This window comes from Elephas maximus, chromosome 20 (genome assembly GCF_024166365.1).
Source record: "Elephas maximus indicus isolate mEleMax1 chromosome 20, mEleMax1 primary haplotype, whole genome shotgun sequence".
NCBI classification, from domain to species: Eukaryota; Metazoa; Chordata; class Mammalia; order Proboscidea; family Elephantidae; genus Elephas; species Elephas maximus.
The window spans coordinates 47,100,961-47,122,557 of NC_064838.1; the positions used below are offsets into that span (position 1 = coordinate 47,100,961).

At 39.1% G+C, this 21,597-nt stretch overlaps 1 protein-coding gene across 10 annotated transcripts in view; it reads left to right on the top strand.

Moving 5' to 3' along the window:
- NKTR (natural killer cell triggering receptor) overlaps positions 1 to 21,597 on the top strand; it is a 59,627-nt gene that overhangs the window by 31,409 nt on the left and 6,621 nt on the right. For 8 of the 10 annotated variants that reach the window (XM_049863441.1, XM_049863442.1, XM_049863443.1 and 5 more), the window contains 7 exons: positions 6,736 to 6,765; positions 7,328 to 7,473; positions 8,478 to 8,700; positions 9,151 to 9,306; positions 15,001 to 15,088; positions 15,576 to 15,721; positions 16,968 to 19,847. In XM_049863441.1, the coding sequence (XP_049719398.1) occupies positions 6,736 to 6,765; positions 7,328 to 7,473; positions 8,478 to 8,700; positions 9,151 to 9,306; positions 15,001 to 15,088; positions 15,576 to 15,721; positions 16,968 to 19,847 (3,669 nt within the window). Of the gene's footprint in view, positions 1 to 3,574; positions 3,600 to 6,721; positions 6,766 to 7,327; positions 7,474 to 8,477; positions 8,701 to 9,150; positions 9,307 to 15,000; positions 15,089 to 15,575; positions 15,722 to 16,967; positions 19,848 to 21,597 lie in introns of those variants that run through there. The other 2 variants (XM_049863450.1, XM_049863451.1) reach the window with 2 other exon arrangements.

Consider the following 21,597-nt stretch of genomic DNA (forward strand, 5'->3'; position numbering starts at 1 on the left):
ACAGCTGCTTATATCTAATGCTGTATTAGTGTTAATGATTTTGTTTTGGGGGGCCTATGTGAAAGAAAACTAATTCTTCTTTAGATAGTACTGTTCAGGAAATGTGCAAGAAGTGATACATGGTACTATCCCCATGGATCACTGAGGAAACAATGGTTTGTTCACACTGAGGCATTTCTAAAGGAATTTAAGGACCTAGGACCAAAGTTTCCAAGTTAACTTGGTATTTAGTCTTTTAATGTTTAGTCATTTGGTCCTTTGTATTATTATTATTCTTTTGGCCAACATCTAGGAAGAAACCACAGTAAAAGCTATAGAATTACTAAGTCTTGGAGTGGAAAGGGATTAAGAGATCATCTAATCCTTTTTTGTTCTATAGATAATACTGTACAAGAAAGAGAAACTGTAAAGTTCAGATTGTAGAAATTTGAATGGAAGAATTGATAGCTAGAGAGAATGCTGCACAGTACGGGCTACATAATTTTATTGACCTCTCTGGCCTGCATTTATTTTAGTTCAGTATTAGAAGCATCAAGCATTACAGGAATGACATTAGGGGAAAAAAATTTTTTTTTTTTTTTTAATTTTGTTTTTGGCTGTTAGTAATAGTAGTCTATTAATTCTGACTAATTTTTATTGTCTTAACATCAAAAGAAAAAGAATATATTGCATAAAGTAGACATTAAAAAGATTAGGTAGGTAGCTTTGTATTAACTCTTCTGGTGGAATAGGGCACTACTCGCTGTCAGGAAGCCTTGGAGTTAGTCTTGCCTTTCTGTTTTTATTTATAAGGTATGTATCCCCACTTTCAAAGCTAAAGTAAATATTTTGGTGTAAAAATATGGACTTAAAAGGAAGAAAGTGTTTTGTAGGTAGATGTAGTTTCTAAATATGTGAATGATTTTTGTACAAACATTGTCTTGCCTGAAGGAAACAGTTGTAACTGCCTAATTTTCATCAGCCTGAAGATGCTGCAAAGAAGTGTTGGGCTCATCTTGCCTAAATCAGGGGCTGCAGCAGGGTCTTCATCAGCAGTTGTTAGAACATTGGCATGGCTTGCCCTCCCAATGTGTGTGTTGCAGCTGTCCCCTTTCGGCTCTTAGTCTCTGCAGACCCTGTATCACAGCCATGGGGCAGAGAGAAGCTGCAGAGCTTTGGAGAACAGTCCCTGGGCCACTGTCATTGGTCATGATCATTATACTTGTAAAAGTATAAGCAAAAGCAAGATAATATAGAAAAGCCAAACTAAACTTTATAACTTTGTTATATTTTAAGACATAAATAGGACTGTGAGGGGAAATCAGAAGTTTTAGAACATGTTCTATGACATTTGAGAATCAGACTTGCAAGTGGCTACTCATTTGACTGGGAGGGGGTGCTGATCATTTCAGAGTAGGGGAGCAAGAGGAATTGAGGGGAGGTTTGCTTTTAAGGAGCTAACAAAGCTACGCTGGCATTTTGGGCAGCGGAAGTAGATTTGGGCAGGAATGCTTTTGCCTTCCACCTGTTGATGAATTTTCTGTGAGAAGAAATGCTATTAAGTTTTGATAACTTGGAAAGTTCTAGTTTTATTCCTTCCTTTTTGGGGGGCAGTACCTTTGTATGTTAATTTTCAAGGTTTTTTGTGAATAAAGATGTTCATAAAACTTAACCATAAGCCAAGTTCTCTGAATATGAAGTGTCAGCTCTAACGTGCAGTTTTAATATTAGTGTTTGTGTGACATATGTGTTAGTAACCTGGAAGAAATTTTGTACCTAGTAGTGTTCGGTGTGTATTACATTAAACTTAGTGCTGAATTTTAGAAAGTTCTTCTCTTTTCGTGACCTTTGGAACACATAGGTAGAGCGTTGTAAAGTGGTTTGGTTAGTTCCCATTGCCCTTATACAGTCTCACTCTTTATAGTGTGTTGCCTCTTCCATGATGGTGTGTGATAGTTTCAGGAGTTTAAGGAAGAAATTTCATGTTAAAGGTTGGATTAGAGAGAAATAGGTTATCTTTATTTCCCTCTTCCGTACTACTTTACATCAGAGTCACAAATTTTTTACAACATTTATTGAAAACTCCAAATTATTTGAAACATTATTTTTTATAGTAATTCATATATCAAAATTAAAGCTTATTTTTAAATATTTCAAGATTTAATATGTCCTAAGCCCTCGTAAAGAATTTTGTGCACTATATAATAGGGTTTTGAGTCTGAGTAGTAATAGATATGTTCAAGGTTTAATACAGTTAAAATTGGTGGGACAGTCTATATTCTTTGAAAAACAGTTTTTATAATGGGGAAAATCAGAGAGTAGACAGAAAAAAAAGTACTGTGGCCAAGATTTGACAGCACACTTTTTTTTTTAGTAATTTTTATTGTGCTTAAAGTGAAAGTTCACAAATCAAGCCAGCCTCTCACACAAAAACCCATATACACCTTGCTACACACTCCCAATTACTCTCCCCCTGATGAGACAGCCCACTCCCTCCCTCCACTCTCTCTTTTCATGTCCATTTCGTCAGCTTCTAACCCCCTCCACCCTCTCATCTCCCCTCCAGGCAGGAGATGCCAACATAGTCTCAAGTGTCCGCCTGATCCAAGAAGCTCACTCCTCACCAGCATCCCTCTCCAACCCATTGTCCAGTCCAATCCATGTCTGAAGAGTTGGTTTTGGGAATGGTTCTTGTCCTGGGCCAACAGAAGGTTTGGGGGCCATGACCACTGGGGTCCTTCCAGTCTCAGTCAGACCATTAAGTCTGGTCTTATGAGAATTTGGGGTCTGCATCCCACTGTTCTCCTGCTCCCTCAGGAATTCTCTGTTGACAGCACACTCTTAAACTTTTATCTCTCTTGCCTTTTTATTCTCTGAGCAATCTCTAACATTCTAGTTGTGCTGCTTTATTATTTTATTCTTATTATTTCTAGTAACGTTATTTTATTAGTATTATTTTCGGTGACTTAACTGCAAAGTGTATTTAATGGCAGTGAATAAAAACTACAGTCCAGACATTCGCTTGTTATCCCAGTAGTAGCCCATTGTGATATGTGGCCGAAAAAGAGTTTGCAAATTTAGAAGCATAAGACTCTTTAGCTTTTTGAAGTGAATTAGTAAAAAGGTCCCTGAAATTTTATGTTTGTTTTGAACTCTTTAGCTCAATTTTTTTTCGTTAAGATTTTTACTCTCAACTGCTCCTGAGCAGTCAGATTTTTATATTTAAATATGTACTCAGGGTACATTATTCTCTTAAGAAAGATTTTAATTGTCTTAGGTAATTTCTGGGATTTGTAAAGGAAATGTAATATTTTGTTGACAGTTATTATTGACACTCTAGTGTTAAAATGTTAAGGATCTGAGCAGATTTCCACTTCAGCCACAATGCTTTTCTTAAGCATAGTTCACTCCCAAATTATGTGTCCTATATGAAAGAAAATTTAGAGCCCTCCGTTTTAAAAAGCTTTCTTGCTTTGCATAAAACTTCAAAGTATTTAATTTCAAAGTTATATTGATATTAAAACATAGATTCAGTCTTGTCTTAAAAGTGTATTACAATTTATTTCTTGCCATTTTTGTGTAAAATTTACAGAAAGAGTGTTACACCGTGCGCTCCAAAGGTAATGTCTCATTACTCTAAGGCTCTCTCTTTTTCTTTCTTTGCCTTTACCTTTAATCCTATTGTTATATGCATTGAATCATTTTAAGAAAAAAAAAATCTTTCTGCTTGATCTGTGTGGCAGCAATACATGTAAAACAAGTGTGTTTTATTATTCATGATCAATCTTGGGAAATAAAGTTTCATTTCAGCAGCTGGTTTCACCAAGTGTCTACACACCATCTAGTGGGGAGTGGGCTTACATTTTGTGTAAAGGTTTCAGAGCTCATTTCAGTGCAGAACTGTTCATTTCTGTGTGAGATCAAAAGCTTCTTTGATAATGGTATTAAATTCTGGATTTTTCTTTTTTTAAGTAACAATGACACTTCTTGATTTCTGGGATTTGCAAAGTTTAAATGACCTCTTGCATATATATTTTTAAAGTATATTCAGGGGTGGGGGAACACTGGAAATCCAGTGGTTCTAATGACAGGAGAAATGCAAAGTGTAAATATTGGGAGGGTTTTATAATTTGAAATGTTCTTCGCAGTTGTTTCTCCATTAGGTATGATTTCATAGGCGTGTATAAACTTAAACGTTGATGATAGTCTTCTGGACTTCTTAAGATCTTTACTTACTGAGTTTATGTCACCACTGCACCATTTTTTAAATAGCTCTATAGTTTTGAAAGTTTGATACAGTTCAGTTGATGGGATGAGATCTCTGCCCATTTTAGTAGGATTGAATGGCTTGGACTGAGCATTGCTGTCATCTCCTCCCTCTGCCCGTTTGTATCCCTGTTTGGCTAATGCCTGTTTATTCCACGTGTGGTGTTAGCCAGTGCCAGTAAGCCTGCTTTAGACTGGGGTTTCTACCCCTGGAAGGTAGGCAGAGATCCCCAGAAGGCTTTTTTAGTCAGGATACTTTCAATATTCTTAATATGCAGTCTAACCAATTAAAATACAAATTTGCCTTTCTGCATACTGAATTGCAGGTGCAAGTAATGAGCTTAATTATTTTTATCAGTCTAGGGACAAAGGGCCCGCTAGAAGTTATCTTTGAAAGAAAGAGTTGCTCCTGTCTTCATTTCTTTTCTTCACTCTTATAAAAAAGGACCAGGTTTGCTTGTTCTTCAGTTTTTATTAGAATTAAAAACAAAACTTGAATCTGTCATAGAGATAGCTTTTCCATGCTCAGATTGAGTCTTAAGTATTCTGTTGCTACGTCACTTCAGTTGGCTAGACTGTTTTATCTCACCACTTGCTCCAAAGGTTTGCAATGTCCAAAGGTTGGCCATAAAATGGTTTTTGCAGCAGGAATAGGAATAGCCCGAATAGGAAATTTAACTGGGCTCTGTGTTTCTGTGTGTTTTAGAAAAATCTATAGGGTTTTTCCGAGTATCAGAAGATCGAAGGAAGTTGTGAGAGAAAGAATTAGGCAAGGAGGAAGACTATATCTAATCAGTAAACTATTCATTGTTTTCACTGTTGTGTATCTGAGACTGATCCTTTACATAGTATAATGCTTTTACCTTTTTAAAGCACTCTTTACATCTAATGGAACTACTGTCTAGTGTATGTACTAATTTCTTTCTATCTTTAGTGTGGTTTGGTAAATTTTTATATTTATTGGAAACACATTTCTATCTGAAAGTTACTTATTGTCCAAGGTAGTTTCTGGATGCTGTTTTAATGGTTTAAGCATTGGTAGTTCATCAGTTTCCTAGATTTTCTTTTTTTTTTTTCTTTTCTTCTTTCAGCCTGTTTTTATTTATTTTTATGATTACATTGGCTTGAATTTTCATTTCACAGTCTTCTAAGGAAAATTTGAGACTTGTGTTTTCAGTACTCAAATTTGCCTTTAAAATTCTGGAACCTCTTAAGTTGACATTTTAATTAAAAAAAAAATTAAATTCTAAAGCCAAAAAAAAAAAAAATTAAATTCTGTAGCACTCCTGCAGAACCGAATATTCTTAATGTAAGTATAAGCAATACAGTTCCTTTTAGAAGAATGATTTTAGTATTGTGGATGTTAAAATTGTGCTTTGTTGACTTACATGTCTTGAATTGCTTTAAAGTGAGTATAAAAATTCATCTAAGAGCCTCTAGTACAGTTGACAGCTTTGATGTGTCCTGACATTCAGTGACCTTTTCTTTCTCTCAAATGTCTGTTTCTCATTCTTATAAACGAAGCTGATTGTGGTGTATAATTCTGAGTCTAGTTATCTGCTTTGAATCTTTTCCACTGCAGTTCATGTAATGTAAAGATCTGTGAAAATGCTATGGGGAAACCAGCTTGGATTTAAATAATCTTAACCAAATGTACCGTGTAGGCTTCCCCAGAGTGGCTCTTTGACAGCTTGTAGCTGCAGAAGAAGCCAGTTGGATGTTTTCTGAGCCATGGGAATTTAAAATGTCTATAATATTGTCTATCATTGCTTACTTTGCTGTCAGAAGTGTTGCAGATTGAAGGGTTTTTTTTTTTCCCTATCACATTTTCAGAGTTGCTGTGAGTGGCAGCCTCACTTTGGATGAATGAAAAGGGGCAGGAAGTTCTGAAACAGAACTCTTGAGACCTGTCTCCTTCTGCCTGCCTAAAAGATGTAGATTGACTCAGTATGAGAAATGACAGTAGAAAAACTTGCTTAAGTGTGTGGGGCAAGTGTTGATCACACTTCTTTCCATAGGGCAAATGATAGGTGCTTTTTATTCTTGTTGATTATCTTGATAAAGTTTGAAGTTTTTTGTTTGTTTTGGGATTTTTGCTGCTGTTGTTTTGGATTGGAGAGTAACTTTAATTTTAATGTATTTTTATGGCCAAAAGTCAAATCAAACCTATTACATATATATACTTTATATATATTTATTTATTTATATATATTTTAGTACATACTTACATACATATATACATATGTATAGTTCTCATGATATTGGAAAAATAGCTATGATTTTGTAATTTATTATAATCTTGAGTTTTTTATCAGTGAAGTGGTTGCTATTGCTGTTCTTAAAGTTTTTAAGTTCCGATGGATATCATTTTTAACTTTTCCCCCTTTTTATCTTTACCTCTTTGTTTTCTACATGCTTGAAACCCTTGTGCCCTCTTCACCTGAACACCTGGTTTTTGCCATCTTCTTTGTGTTGATGTTTATTACACAGCACCACAAAACCTGCACCACACCTGGATGGGTAAGAGTTCCGTTCTTCTACCTTGAGATGGTGATTATTGAGTAGACCATCCATAAAAAAGAAACAGATTGGACCATGGGGGATGGGGGACCTTCAAGGAGGTGCTTTTGATCTCTGTATTAACCTCTAAAGCCAGGATCTTACTTCAGGGTCACAGAGTGCAGTAGTCTTGAGACCCCATGGTTCTCATGTCACTCACTATAGGAGGCCTTTCACCAGCCCATGAAGGCACGTCTCAGCCATGTAGTCTCAAGTGTTCCTGAGAGTAAAGGTAATGGTTTCTGAGTATGACATGCAGTCTGACAGTGATCAGGCTGTTTACCCTGAAATGGAAAAGAACCATGGTTTTAAAGGTAGAAAACTGAGGCCCAGTTGAGTAATTGGAGCTGTTCTTTTATAAAGCAGGTTCCAAGTTCTGATTCCCTTCTAGTTGCATCATACATCAAACGCTTTGGTTTTGTTTTCAGGTCTGTGAACATGTCATTTGTAGTAGTTGTCTTGATTACTGCTCAGAGCTTAATTATTATCAGACTTATTCTTTCTTGAATTTGTATTGTGACAGGGTGCATGTTGTCTTCGGACTAGTTATTTCTGGTTTTGAAGTAATCGAACAAATTGAAAATCTGAAAACTGATGCTGCAAGCCGGCCATACGCAGATGTGCGAGTTATTGACTGTGGGGTGATTGCCACGAAATCAGCAAAAGATGGTAAGCGCTTTATTGGGGTGGAGGGAACTGGGATACAAGTTAATGCGTTGTTGAGGACTGTAACTTACAGATACCTCCCTGATTTTAGTGGTGGGAAAATTCGTACAAGCAGTATACAACTTTGATGATGCTGTATCACGTCCTTCATCCAATCCATCAGCAAACCTCGTCGTGTCTTACCTCTTCCTGCTACTTCCCCTGCTACCAGCCTGGTCCAGACCACCATTACTGTTACCTGGGTTATTGCAGTAGCCACATAAACCGTTCACCTTGCCTCTGTTCTTGCTCCCCTGGAGTCTTTTCTTAGCAGCTGTAGCCTCCTAACTGGTCTCTGCTTGTACTATTGGTCTTCTGTAGTCTGTCCTTAACAGTAACCAGAGTGATCCCTTTAAAACATATTTGAGATATGTCAGTTCCGCTCAGAACCCTGTAAGAGCTCCTTTCTCAGTCAGCCACAGCTGAAGTCTGTAAAACCCTAAACATAGACATAGGACTCTCAGATCTTTCCCCTCATTCATCACCTTCCAGCCATGTTGGCCTTTACTCGGACATGCCAAGAACTCAGGGACTTTGTTCTGGCTGTTCCCTCTGCCTAGAACACTCTCCACTCAGACACCTGGGTGGCTCCTTCCCTTGCTCCCTTCAGGTCAATGCTCAAATATACCTATCAACTCTCCACTCCCCAACCCCTATTCTCCTAGTCCCTTTACCCTGCTTATTTTATTTTTCTGTCTTAGCACTTAATCTTTGTCATATTATGCGATTACTCATTTATTTTCTTATTGTCTGACCCAGCTAGAATATAGGCTTCATGAGGGCAAGGGTTTTGTTACCGTACAGTTTTACAGCAAATTGTTTTAGCAGCTTGAAAGAAAGTTTATTTGGATTTTGTTTTTAGTTTGCTATATAAAAAGCATGTTTTATGATACTTAGTAATTACATCTTTTACCCTGGAAAGTAGACAGTGAAATTCAGTACTAATATGTTCGTTAATTTTTCTTAAGTTTTTGAGAAAAAGAAGAAGAAACCAACTCATTCAGAAGACTCAGATTCCTCCTCCAGTTCTTCTTCCTCTTCAGAATCATCTTCAGAAAGTGAAATTGAACATGAGAGAAGCAGAAGAAGGAAACATAAGAGAAGGCCAAAGGTTAAACATTCTAAAAAGAGACGAAAGGAAGCAAGCGGCTCAGAAGAGCCGAGGAGCAAACACTCAGTGAGCCCAAAAGGGTGAGTGTGAAACACCGGGACAGACTGGCTTAGAAAACAAACAACAGGATAAACCTGCCACGGAATGTGAAAAGGAGGTGTCATTCTACAAACTTAGCTTCATTACCTATTTTGCTGAAAAGGGATGGCATTTTTGGAACTTGAAATTGAAGTCTGGAGAATCTAGGGGTAGCACAGGCATTTGATATCAAAGATTTGTGTGTTTGCTGGTAAAAATAATCCCTGAAACTCTTGACAGAAAAAAAGGATCGTTTGATGATTTGACAATTTTCACTTAGGTTTGTTTGATATGTTCTCTTTGAGAAAATTGATTTACAAACCTTTTGAGTGAGACTTGTAAACTATCAGTACTTTTGCTGTTATTTCAGCATCTCATTTTATATGCTATTTTTATCATAAAATGTAAGCATTACATATCTCAATTAGCGTCTTGGTTTGTTCTGTCTTAAGTCACTCTGAGAGGAGTGATGCCAATGAAAAACAGTCAGTCGATCCAAATGCGAAGCGGGAAAAGCCTGTGGTCCGCCCAGAAGAGATTCCTCCAGTGCCTGAGAACCGGTTCTTACTGAGAAGAGATATGCCTGCTGTCGCTGTGGAACCTGAACCGTGAGTAGAATGAGCAACCTGTGTGCTTTCATCCTTCTCTGGTAGGTAATTCCTTCAGCTCTTTGCAGTTCCACACTCATTTACTGAGCACAACTCATGTGCAGAGCACTCTGAAAGATTCTCTGTGAGATACCAGAATGAGTGACATGGACCCTGCCTTTTAGAATTTACATTCTACTAGTAGGGAAAGAAGGAGCCTGTTGGTGCAGTGCTTAAGTGCTCGGTTGCTGTCTGAAAGGTCAGCAGTTAGAACCCACCAGCCACTCCACAGGAGAAAGATGCAGCAGTTTGCTTCCGTAAAGATTTACAGCCTTGGAGACGCTATGGGACAGTTCTGCTCTGTCCTATAGGATCGCTGTGAGTCGAAATCAACTTGACGGTAGTGGGTTGGGGTTTTAGGAATAGAGAAAGGGGCGTGGACAAGTTGGTCAAGGGAGAAGTCCTCGTTGGAGGTCTGGAAAGATTTCATTACTAATCTTGTTACTTTGTCCTTTCATTAGAGGGGTGAGGTTTTGGTTATCAGGACAGAGGGCTAATTGAATGCTTGGATCAAATCGAATGATAAAATGTGTTCAAATTTGAATAATGCAAAATTAATTCGATGGTGATTGGGGGTACAATTTATAAATAAATACATTACTGTTGTTTACTTGCCTAGCAATAACTTCTCTGTATTGGAAAAGCTGATATGTAGCTTTAGATTTGGCCTCAAAAAATACTTAATGTATTTTATATACTAAACTGAAGTTTAGAATTATTAAAGGAACTATTGTGTGAACAGAAATACCATTATGTGGCTGGTGTAATTGATACATTCCCCATAAAGGGTTATTTTGAAAGCTGAGAAGTTATGTAAATACTCCTGTTTGCAATCAGGTCTCTACATTAGGTTATCGTTTAGTTCATTGAATATTTTAAAAACCGGATACTGTCTTATTTTAGAAAGCTATTACAAAATGGTATGTTTTCTTTGAACTAATAGCTTACCTTGCTGATATTTACATTATTAAAAAATCTGGCTATGAATAAATTTTAGTGGGATCCTTCTTTCTTAAAATGTAAGACTTCAGGTTCATCGATCAAATCCATTTGGTTTTCAGAAGGTAGGAAATTTTAAGTTTTTTTTTTTTTTCCCTAACAGTTCAGGGTGTTCTGTGACAGATAGAAAATAAGGGACAATTATCCCCAACTTTAAAGAGCTTGGGATCTAGAGGTTGGTAAAGAAGTAGTCTGCCCAGTATTGGCTGAGAAGGCCTTTGATTCCTGTAGCTTCTGCTGTGAAGAGGAAACGTGATGATGTAACACAAGGAGAGACATGGCACCTAGCAATGGGGGATTCATCTGTAGCTCAGACCCAAACAGGACATGATTTTTACCTGTAAGAGAGGCTTGATACCTTTGACAGAAGCCCTGGCTAATTGTAGTCTAAAAGACAAAAAATGGAGTAAGTATTGGAAAGGGAATAAATTATCATTGTCTGGAGATGATAGGATGGTATGTCCGGAAACCAAATAGTCTAAATATTGGAAAGAATTTAGTAAGGTGTCTAGAAACAAAATAAGTGTATACAAATCAATAGCTTTTCTCTGTGGCACGTATATCTGGTTGAAATGGAAAAGAAAAAATCCTGTTCACATTAGCAACAAACACCCTAAAATACCATGGAATAAAAGTACTGTCAAATGAAGGAAACTGTATGACATAAAGAAAAAGTGCACAGATGACATAAAAAGGTTTGAAAAGTTTATGACAAAAGGTATGATAAAGTCAAAAGGCAAACAAAAGGGCTGGAAAAAAAAATATCTGCAACACATATGCCAAAGAGTAAATATTCCTAATATATAAAAAATTCTTACAAATCAGTAAATCAGCTCAGTAGAAAAATGGGCAAAGAATATGAAGAAGCAACTTACAGGAGAAGAAACAAATGGTGAACAACTACATGAAAAGTTGCTCAAGCTCACTAGTAGTCAGGAATACACAAATTAAAGCAATGAAGTGCCTTTTCACTTCTTCAACTGGCAAGAGTTTTAGATGAGAAATAAAGGGCACTCCCTTGTATTGCAGAAACCCTGGTGGCATAGTGGTTAAGAGCTACGACTGCTAACCGAAAGGTCAGCAGCTCAAATCCACCATGCGCTTCTTGGAAGCCCTATGGGGCAGTTCTGCTGTGTCCTACAGGGTCGCTGTGAATCAATATCAACTTGACAGCGATGGGTTTGGTTTGGTTTTTTTGGTCTCCTGTATTGCTGGGAAGGAGTAAAACTTAGTATACATTTCTGGGGATGAAATGTGACAGTATCTATTAAAATTTAAAATACACGTATTGTTTGACCCATTATTTCTACTTCTGAGAATCTAGCTCAGAAAATTAAAAGCATCATAACACATACAAAGATGCCTATGTCATTCATTAGGAAATGGTTGAACGAATTATGGCAGGTCCACGTTATAAAATATTCATTCACCTATTTTTTAATTATTTAGGATTATATTACATGACAGTGATATACTGCCAAGCAAATGATATGACCCTTTTCTGTAAAAAAAAATTAAATGCAACAACTGTCTTTGCCACCATACAAACTCACCAGGTCAGAGTGAGAACGTGGCCAAGGCAAACCAGAAAGGTGGGCAGATCTGTAGCCCCAGGCAGACATTCTGTCTGCTTTGCAGAGCAGACAGTCCTCACTGCGTGAAAGAGGAGGATCAAAGTCCCCCTCAGAAACCAAGTGATGAAACGTGCTGTGGTGTAAAGACTTCATGCTGAATGTGTCCTGAAAACACATTTCAGAGTTAGACTGAGAGGGCTAAACAACTGACATACAATTAAGCTACACTACTGTTTTATTTAAAGATGATTTCAGAGGATATTTTGGGTTTAAGGTTTAAAGATTATCTTGGGGTGATAGTTTTGGGGGTTTATCCAGCTTCAGTGGCTCCAGAAAGTTTGGATTCTATGAGAATTTGAAATTCTGTTCTGCATTTTCCCCCTTTTGATCAGGATTCTTTTATAAAATCTTTGATCAAAATGTTCAGTAATGGTATCTGGGCACCATCCAGTTCTCTTGGTCTTGTGGCAAAGGAGGCAGTTGTTGATGGAGAAAAGCCAAGTTCGGTATTGTAAGGCTGGGGTCAGCAAACTGGTTCATAGGCCAAATTTGGCCCCCTGCCTGCTTTTGTATAGCCATGAGTTAATAATCATTGCTACCTTTATCTAGAAAAAAAATCAAAAGAATAGTATTTCATGACGTGAAAATTATATGCAATTCAGATGTCAGTGTCTGTAAATAAAATTTTATTGGAACACAGGCACACCCATTTGTTCACATATTTTCTTTGGGTGTTTTCATTCTGCAACATCAGAGCTGAGTAGTTGAGTAGAGTATGTGACGCTGTCATCGCTTTACATTGCTGCTCAGAAAAACCAAACCCATTGCTGTCGAGTCGATTCTGACTCATAGAGACCCTAGAGGCAGAGTAGAACTGCCCCACAGGGTTTCTAAGGAGCGGCTGGATTCAAACTGCTGACCTTTTGGTTAGCAGCCAAGTTCTTAACCACTGTGCCACCAGGGCTCCACATTGCTGCTCGGTGCATTACAAATCACAATGACACAGTTACAACTCACTAGTAGTTAAAGTGCCACGCATTTTCACCCGTATGTATGAAAAGACATTTTCAAGGATGACGTACATAAAACCTTATTACGGATCGGCATTACCAGATAAACAGCATTAACGATTTATTTTGATAGGCAACAGGAACTTTGAACCCAATGAAACAACACATTACCCCCTCCCAAAAAAGAGAATTACATTCTTCTCATTAGTAGGCCCTACTGTAAAATATTATGCTCAGTTATATTTTTAATTTTGTCAATAAAACATTTGTGGAAATTTGTTTTCTTTCTTGCTATATAAGAACCTATGTAATAGCCTCAGTTTTCCTCTTGGCCTACCAAACCTAAAATATTTACTCTCTGGCTCTTCACAGAAAAAGTTGCCATCCCCTGCTACCCCGCATTGGTGCAGTAGTTTGTACAGCTGTCTTTCCTTTGCAACTGGATGCTCCTGATAGGTTCATTCGCCCATTACTCTTCTTTGGTCACATAACCATCTTTGGAAGTTAATTTGTGCAAAATTATTTTAAATGATAATTGGCTCGTAGTTGTGTCACACAAAGGTGGCTGATTGATCTACTGTATTATTTATTTATTACAAGCCCTGAAATTTTGATCACTTGTTTGGGAGCTAGATTTAAGTATGCTACAGCTTAGAATAATCTGGTGAGCTTTTAAGAATACCAATTTCCTGGCCATACCTCAAATCAAATCAGAGTGTCCTGGGTAGCAGGAGGCGGGCAGCAGAGTTAGATCAGCATCAAAAAGGCACCCAGGTGTTGTTTTCTTCATAAGGAGAATGGGGCTAACAGTTGCCTACCAAGAGTACCTGCTTAACTTCATTGTGAGAATCAAACAAATACAGAAAGACTGATAAAACTATAGTTTATGGTCAGGATTTTCTTATAGTAACACTGTATATGTAAACCGAAGGCCAGATTCCTGAAACCTTAGAAAAGCCTAGATAATAGGTTTAAGAGTCAAGTTTCATTTCTTTATGTTACCTTGGGCAAGCATTTTAACCTCTTAATCTTAAAATTTCTTATCTATAAAATGGAGATGATAATAGCGTATCTACCCCATAGTGTTGTTTGAGGATTAAATGAGCTAATGTGTTTAAAATGCAAATTAATAAAATGCCTGGCACATAGTAAGTACTCAATAACAACTACAAACAAACTGTGCCAGGAGAGGACCTCTCAAGCATAGAGGGTTGTACTTGTTATAATCTGTACTTGGAGAATTAGCTGTAAGATAAGGCAACAGGTGAAGAGCACTGAAGGAGGGAGGTGTGGCAGTTCAGAGTCAGAGAGACAAACTATAAAAAATGCTTGGTCATCTCAGAGTTGGAAATACCTCAGTGTTTCCTTGGAATATCACTGTTTTGACAAGAGGCATCTAAGAAAGAGAAGATCCTACTAGTATGTTTATTTTTACCCAATTGGGTTATGTTTTATTTTTGTTTTTTTAAGTTTCAGCATTTAAAGAGTTTGCTTAGAAAATTAGGTTATGTGGAATTGGCACACTGCAAAAGTGTTGGATAAGTGAAGTGTTTTATGTTATATCAAAAACCTGTTGTCGTGGATCAGGTGGACACTTGAGACTATGTTGGCATCTCTTGCCTGGAGGGGAGATGAGAGGGTGGAGGGGGTTAGAAGCTGGCGAAATGAAATGGACACAAAAAGAAAGAATGGAGGGAGAGAGCAGGCTGTCTCGTTAGGGGGAGAGTAATTGGGAGTGTGTAGCAAGGTATATATGGGTTTTTGTGTAAGAGACTGACTTGATTTGTAAGCTTTCACTTAAAGCACAATAAAAATTATTAAAATAAATTTTAAAAACCTGTTGTTTTTGAGTTGATTCTGGCTCATAGCAACCCTATAGGACAAAGGAGAACTGCCCCATAGGGTTTCCAAGGAACAGCTGGAGGATTCAAACTGCTGACCTTTTGGTTCACAGTAGAGCTTTTAATCACTGTGCCACCAGGGCTCCACTTATATAGGGATGCAAATCTGGTATTGAAAAAACTACCTAGCTTTTGCTTATTTTTACTTTTCATCATAATTTTCTTTTCTAGGAAGATTCCTGATGTTGCACCCATCGTAAATGATCAGAAACCATCTGTATCAAAGTCTGGACGGAAGATTAAAGGAAGGGGCACAATTGTATGTGTGTTAAGACTTCTTTTCTCAAATTAGTTATCTAAGCAGTAAAATTTATTTTCCTACAGGCAAAACCGTAGCATTAATTTTAGGTATAATCCAAACTCAGTTCTAGGAACTAGTTCTATTTTCCATAGTTAGGGAAGATACTGTTATTGTTTACTGCTGGTTTTGAGTGGGTGTAATTAGGTATGAAATTAACACATGAAATAGTATGCTAAGAAATCTTAGTATGTTGAATAATCTAGGCTAATGAATATAACCATTAGGACTTTGAAGAAAAGGATTGCATGTGGGATTACAGGTGAGTCTCAGCCTTTCCCATCTGCTTTTCATCCCTTATGTTTGAAAGAATTTCATACCACCCCTTCGGTACTTGACTCATTGCCTTTAATGGAGTCTGAGATTGGGTCTTATGGCTAACTCTATCCTATAGCAGACTGTGTAATAGGCATTTTTTAAATAGTTACTCCCGTCCTTGTTTTTAAAGCGCTATCACACACCTCCACGATCAAGATCATGTTCTGAATCAGATGACGATGACAGCAGTGAAACGCCTCCACACTGGAAAGAGGAGATGCAGAGGTTAAGAGCGTACAGACCACCTAGTGGGGAGAAGTGGAGTAAAGGAGATAAGTAAGAGCTTTGAGTATAAGCACAAACCTGTATCTGCTGTATTTTAAGTGTTGAGGGGATAGAGACTTTTAGACCTTGCATGAAAGGTAGACAGAATTGGAAGGTGACCAAAGGGAACACATTCAGGAATACTTGGTGAAAGTAGTGCTATTAATTAGGAGGGCAGAACCAGGCTTTGGAGAACCAGAGTTTTGTTCTCCCTCACAAAACTATAAGCCTACTGAACCTCTTAAAGATTTCTTGTTCAATTTTATAAATAACCAGCACTTAAAAAAATACACGGGAGATTTTTTCCTAGCCAGATCTCTTAGTCACTGATGAATTAACTGATAGATAGGAAAAGCTGTACCCAACCGCGTACACAATCTCTTGACTTCAAGGACTGTTGCTTCTTCAGAGGTGTACCCACCTCTTACCTCAGAGACACCGTCTGGTGGAATGTCTCTGTTAGAAATGGAGCCCGCCCCAGAATAGCTAAACCTACCCTTGGGACCCAGCATAATCCTTCGTGGTAGAGTTCTGTTCGTCTCTGGTGGCATTTTGCAAAATGGTTTGAAATTGGAAGAGGAAGGAAAAGGCATGAATCTGCTGTGTGAAAACAAAGGCAGGCTTAGACATAGTGGTACCAAGGATTCTAAGCCGTGAGCCCTGACATCACCACAGAGATTGCAAAGCCTCCATTTGTTTTCATGTACTTTTACCTCAGTTTCCCTAGCAAGTGGTTTAACTGAAACGTTAAGGTAAGGTCCTGATTACTTTTGTGAGGCCGAGCTAAAACAATAGTCATCTAGCCTTTTAAGAAAAAGAGGCTTTCCTCCAAGTGCAGGTAGCTATCCTGTATCTTCAGAGAATCCACAAAATTGTTTGGGAACTTGGTTTGTCCCTCCCTCAAAAATTACTCCTGGAGGCAGAGGGTTATGTGCAAAGCACAGTGAGGTGTAAGCAGTGTTCTTGTGATTAGTTGCTTGGTTTCAAAAACATTTCTTTATCAAATTTGAAACTCCTTACTGAGCTGTGAAGAAATCCTTTTCTGTGTGCATCTGTTAGTAGTTGTTAGTGTATATCTGTGAAGTTAAAAAGGTCACTATCAGGCCTATCACTCTGATTCATCCTTCCTACATATGCTTAAAGTGTTGATAGAGTCAGTGTTTCGTTACTAACAAGGCTTCGTCAGTGCTTTTGCTTTGAGAGCAAATGTCTTTAAATGCTTGTAAATAATTGTGTGCATATTTTGACTTTTTTATAGGTTAAGTGACCCTTGTTCAAGCCGATGGGATGAAAGAAGCTTGTCGCAGAGATCCAGATCGTGGTCTTGTAATGGGTACCATTCAGACCTCAGTACAGCAAGACAGTCTGATGGTCACCATAGAAAACGCAGAAAGGAGAGAAAGGCTAAGCATAAAAAGAAAGCTAAAAAGCAGAAGCATTGCAGAAGACACAAGCAGACTAAGAAGAGAAGAGTTACTGTACCTTCTGACGTAGAATCCTCAAAATCTTCCACCCGACGAATGAAATTTTCTTGTGATAGAGAGAGGAGAACTCGTTCTTCCTCACTGTCATCTCGTCACTCCTCAAAGAGGGACTGGTCTAAATCTGATAAAGATAACCAGAGCTCTTCAACCCATTCCAGCAGAGACTCATACAGATCGAAGTCTCGCTCGAGGTCTTACTCTAGAGGAAGCTCAAGATCAAGGACTGCATCAAGATCTTCATCACATTCTCGAAGTAGATCAAAGTCTAGATCTAGTTCAAAGTCAGGTCACCAAAGGACAGCATCAAAATCACCAAGAACAGCCTCTCAGTTAAGTGAAAATAAACCAGTTAAAACAGAACCTTTAAGAGTAATGGTGCCACAGAATGAAAACATAGTAGTCCAACCAGTGGTGGCAGAAAATATTCCTGTAATACCGTTGAGTGACAGTCCCCCCCCGTCAAGGTGGAAGCCTGGGCAGAAGCCTTGGAAGCCCTCGTATGAGCGAATTCAGGAAATGAAAGCTAAAACAACCCATTTGCTGCCCACCCAAAGCACTTATAGCTTAGCAAATGTGAAAGAGACTGGTAGTTCATCATCCTACCATAAACGAGAAAAACATTCAGAAAGCGATCGGAGTGCTTATTCAAAATACACTGATAGAAGTTCAGAAAGTTCACCAAGGTCCAGGAGCAGATCTTCTAGGAGTAGATCTTATTCCAGATCATATACCAGGTCACGTAGTCTGGCTAGCTCTCATTCAAGGTCTAGGTCACCATCATCTGGATCACATTCACGAAATAAATACAGCGGCCATTCAGAATATAGTAGATCATCTTCGTACTCCTCTGTCAGCAGTGATGATAGAAGACGAACCAAGAGGAAATTTAGATCCAGTGGGAAGAAAAACAGCACTTCGAGTACAAGGCACAGCAGCAGCTCTGAGAAGGCACTTGGCAGTAAATACGTCAAGGGCAGAGACAAGTCTTCATATCAGAGAAAGTACAGCGAGAGCAGGTCGTCTTTAGATTATTCTTCAGACAGTGAAAGGTCAAGTGTTCAGGCTGTACAGTCAGCTCAGGAAAAAGAGAAGCAAGTCCAAATGGAAGTAACTAATAATAAACAAGAGAAAAAGAGAGATGAAGAGAAATCCAAGCCTGAACGGGAATGGCCTCGTTCAAAAAAAAGAACTTTGAAAGAAAATCTTTCTGATCACGCTAGAAATGGCAGTAAGCCCAAAAGGAAGAATTATGCTGGGAGTAAATGGGACTCTGAGTCAAATTCAGAACGAGATGTGACTAAAAACAGTAAAAATGATTCTCGGCCATCTTCTGATAAAGAAGAAGGTGAGGCCACATCAGACTCTGAGTCAGAGTTTGGTGAAATTCACATCAAAGCCAAACCCACAACAAAGTCTTTAGCAAATACTTCACTGCCTGATGGCGGTGGTGTTTGGAAACCAAGCAAACAACGGTCATCAGCTTCTGATTCTGGGGGGTCCTGTTCCAATTCAGAAAACAATCGAGGAAAGCCACGGAAGCACAAACATGGGTCAAAGGAAACTCTTAAAAGGGAACACACCAAAAAAATGAAAGGGAAAAAAGACAAAAAGCACAAGGCTCCAAAACGGAAGCAAGCTTTCCACTGGCAGCCTCCCCTAGAATTTGGTGAAGAGGAGGAGGAAGAGATAAATGAAAAGGAAATTACTCAGGAGTCAAAAGAGAAAAAAGAGGTTTCTGAAAATGGTGAAACCATAAAAGATAACACTCAGAAAAATGAGAAGCCCTGCGAAGATGGCAGCATTTCAGGTAAACCTAATACAGCAAATATCTCCTCAGACCTTGAGCAGCATACTAAAGATGATAGTAAACTCAGCATTTCTCCCATGGTTTTAAATACTGAGGAAAACATAGCCAGTTCACCCCCAAACATCCAGCATACTGAAGAGAGTGTCCCAAGCGGAGTGGAGGACGTGCTTCAAACAGATGATAACATGGAGATTTGCACCCCTGATAGGAGTTCCCCAGCAAAGGCAGAGGAGGCTTCCCCTCTAGGAAACTCAAGCTTCGACACCCCAGATGTAAGCATTGTTCTCAAGCAGGATGTGCAGACCGACAACCCTGAGGCGGAGGTAATAAAACAGGAAAGTGGCGTGTCTGAAAGCAAAATGACAGGTGAAAAGGGGGAACAGGACAGCGGTGTGGCCAGCTTGGCCAGTGCTGTAGAAAGTACTGGGAAGAGAGAGATGGCTGAGAAGAGCCAGGCCAGCCTCATGGATAACAAGTGGAAGCCCCTGCAAGGTGTGGGGAACCTGGCAGCACCCGCTGTTACCTCATCCACTGCTGTGGAAGTTAAGGCATTGACTGCTGGCCCTGAAATGAAACCACAGGGCTTAAGAATAGAAATTAAGAGCAAAAACAAAGTTCGGCCTGGATCTCTCTTTGATGAAGTAAGAAAGACAGCACGTTTAAACCAGAGGCCAAGAAATCGAGAGAGTTCAAGTGATGAGCAGACAGCTAGTCGGGATGGTGATAGCCAGTCCAGGAGCCTAAGTAGATCTCGAAGTAAATCTGAGACCAAATCAAGACACAGAACAAGGTCTGTCTCCTATAGTCACTCAAGAAGTCGATCCCGAAGTTCCACGTCCTCTTACCGGTGAGCAGCGCTCTCTTTCTTCTCCCAATGAGAGTTTGTTATTGTTTGTTACCATAGAAGAACAGCAGAGTGAGGGACAGGATCACCATTTCCAGATATCTGAAAGGGATTGAGGAGTCTTGTTCTATGTGACCCAGAGAGTGGATTTGAGGACATGGGGAATAGGGATTTTAGGGGAAGAAATTTGGGCTCGATGTAGAAAGTTGTTGATATCAATTAAAGCTCTCTGGCACTAGAAATGAGCTGCCATGCTAGGTGGCAAGAGTTCCATCCCTAAAGGTGTGAGGCTGCTCACTCGCCTGTCATTGCTTTGTTACAAGTGAACCCTGAACTTCAGAATATACAGAACTCAGAGCTCATCACTTAACCCTTCATTTCACACATACAGAAAGTGAGGACCAGAGAAGCAAGGTTAGCCCAAGGGCATGCATCTGGTTGATCTTTATTCAGGGGGTGAAGTGGTAAAAATCATCATCTTTACATTCTTGGAGTGGGGAGGTTCAAGCTGCATCCATCTTTTGTCATCAGCATGGACTGGATAGTGCACAGAATGAGAAATAAAACTAAAAAATTGGTTACAGTAACATGAAGTTAATTAGTAGTTAGACTTTTTTCCTCATAGGTATTTTATAGTTTTACTTCAGGTATGTTGATTACTCATGTCCCATGATTTTCATCGTTTGAACTTTAACTTCAGTAACAGTCTGTGACTACTTGTTCCTTTCTAGTTATCCCTCAGTCTTTTTCTTCTTACTGGCCCAGACTTCTTGAAAAAGGCATCATCATCTGCCGGCAGTAATAACCATCTCCCACTTCTCGTTTGCTTGCTTGCGGCCTGTCTGCTCGTCTTCCTTTCCCTCATTCCACTAACCCGACTAAGGTTTTCGTGTACTTTCTCATGGCCGGACAGAAATATATTTATATTTTCTGTCCTCACCTTCTGGAAGCACTCTTCTGGCTCTCCTCATTGCTCTCTCACCGTTCTGTCCCATTCTTGCCTTTTGGGCTCGCCTTCCTCCTCTTTCTGCTCTTGCCCAGACTCCCGACAGGCCAGGTTGCTGATGAATCCTGGCCTTTTCTCTCTGGATTTATATTTCTAAATCAGGTGCCTGTTGAGCCACTCTGGCCTCCTCCCTGCTCACCATCTGCCTTATCATTTACACGCAGGCAGCTCTGAGCTCTGGTGCTGCTGGGCAGTTACTCACTTACCTTCCTCCCACTGCCTTTGTGGAGTAGATGGTATTTTGTTTCATAAATGAAGATAGTGAGGCATAGAAAGGCTGAAGAACTTGCTCTAAGCCATACAACTAACAGGTAGTAGACTGAGATGGCTGAGCGTAGATGCTGCCCTGCCTCCCTGGTTTGGTTACTCGCCTGGGCCTGACTCCCCCCACGAAGTTCTAGTTGTGTGTAGAATTAATGACTAGAATCTCATGAGAACAGAGTGTGTTTATTCTGTCATAGATACACTGTGGAAGCAGATCATGCCTTCTAAAACAAAACTGCATATTAAGTAAAACCTATGATGATATTACATAGATTGCCTCTACCTGTGGGTGTTCGTTTTATCCTAGAATGACAGGTATAAAGTAGGAGTCCCTGGGGGTAGAAAGCCAGGTGAATGAAAACCAAAAAAACCCCACTGCCTTCAAGCCCATTCTGACTCATGGTGGCCCTACAGGACAGAGTAGAACTACCCCAAAGGGTTTCCAAGGAGTACCTGTTGGATTTGAATTGCCCACCTTTTGGT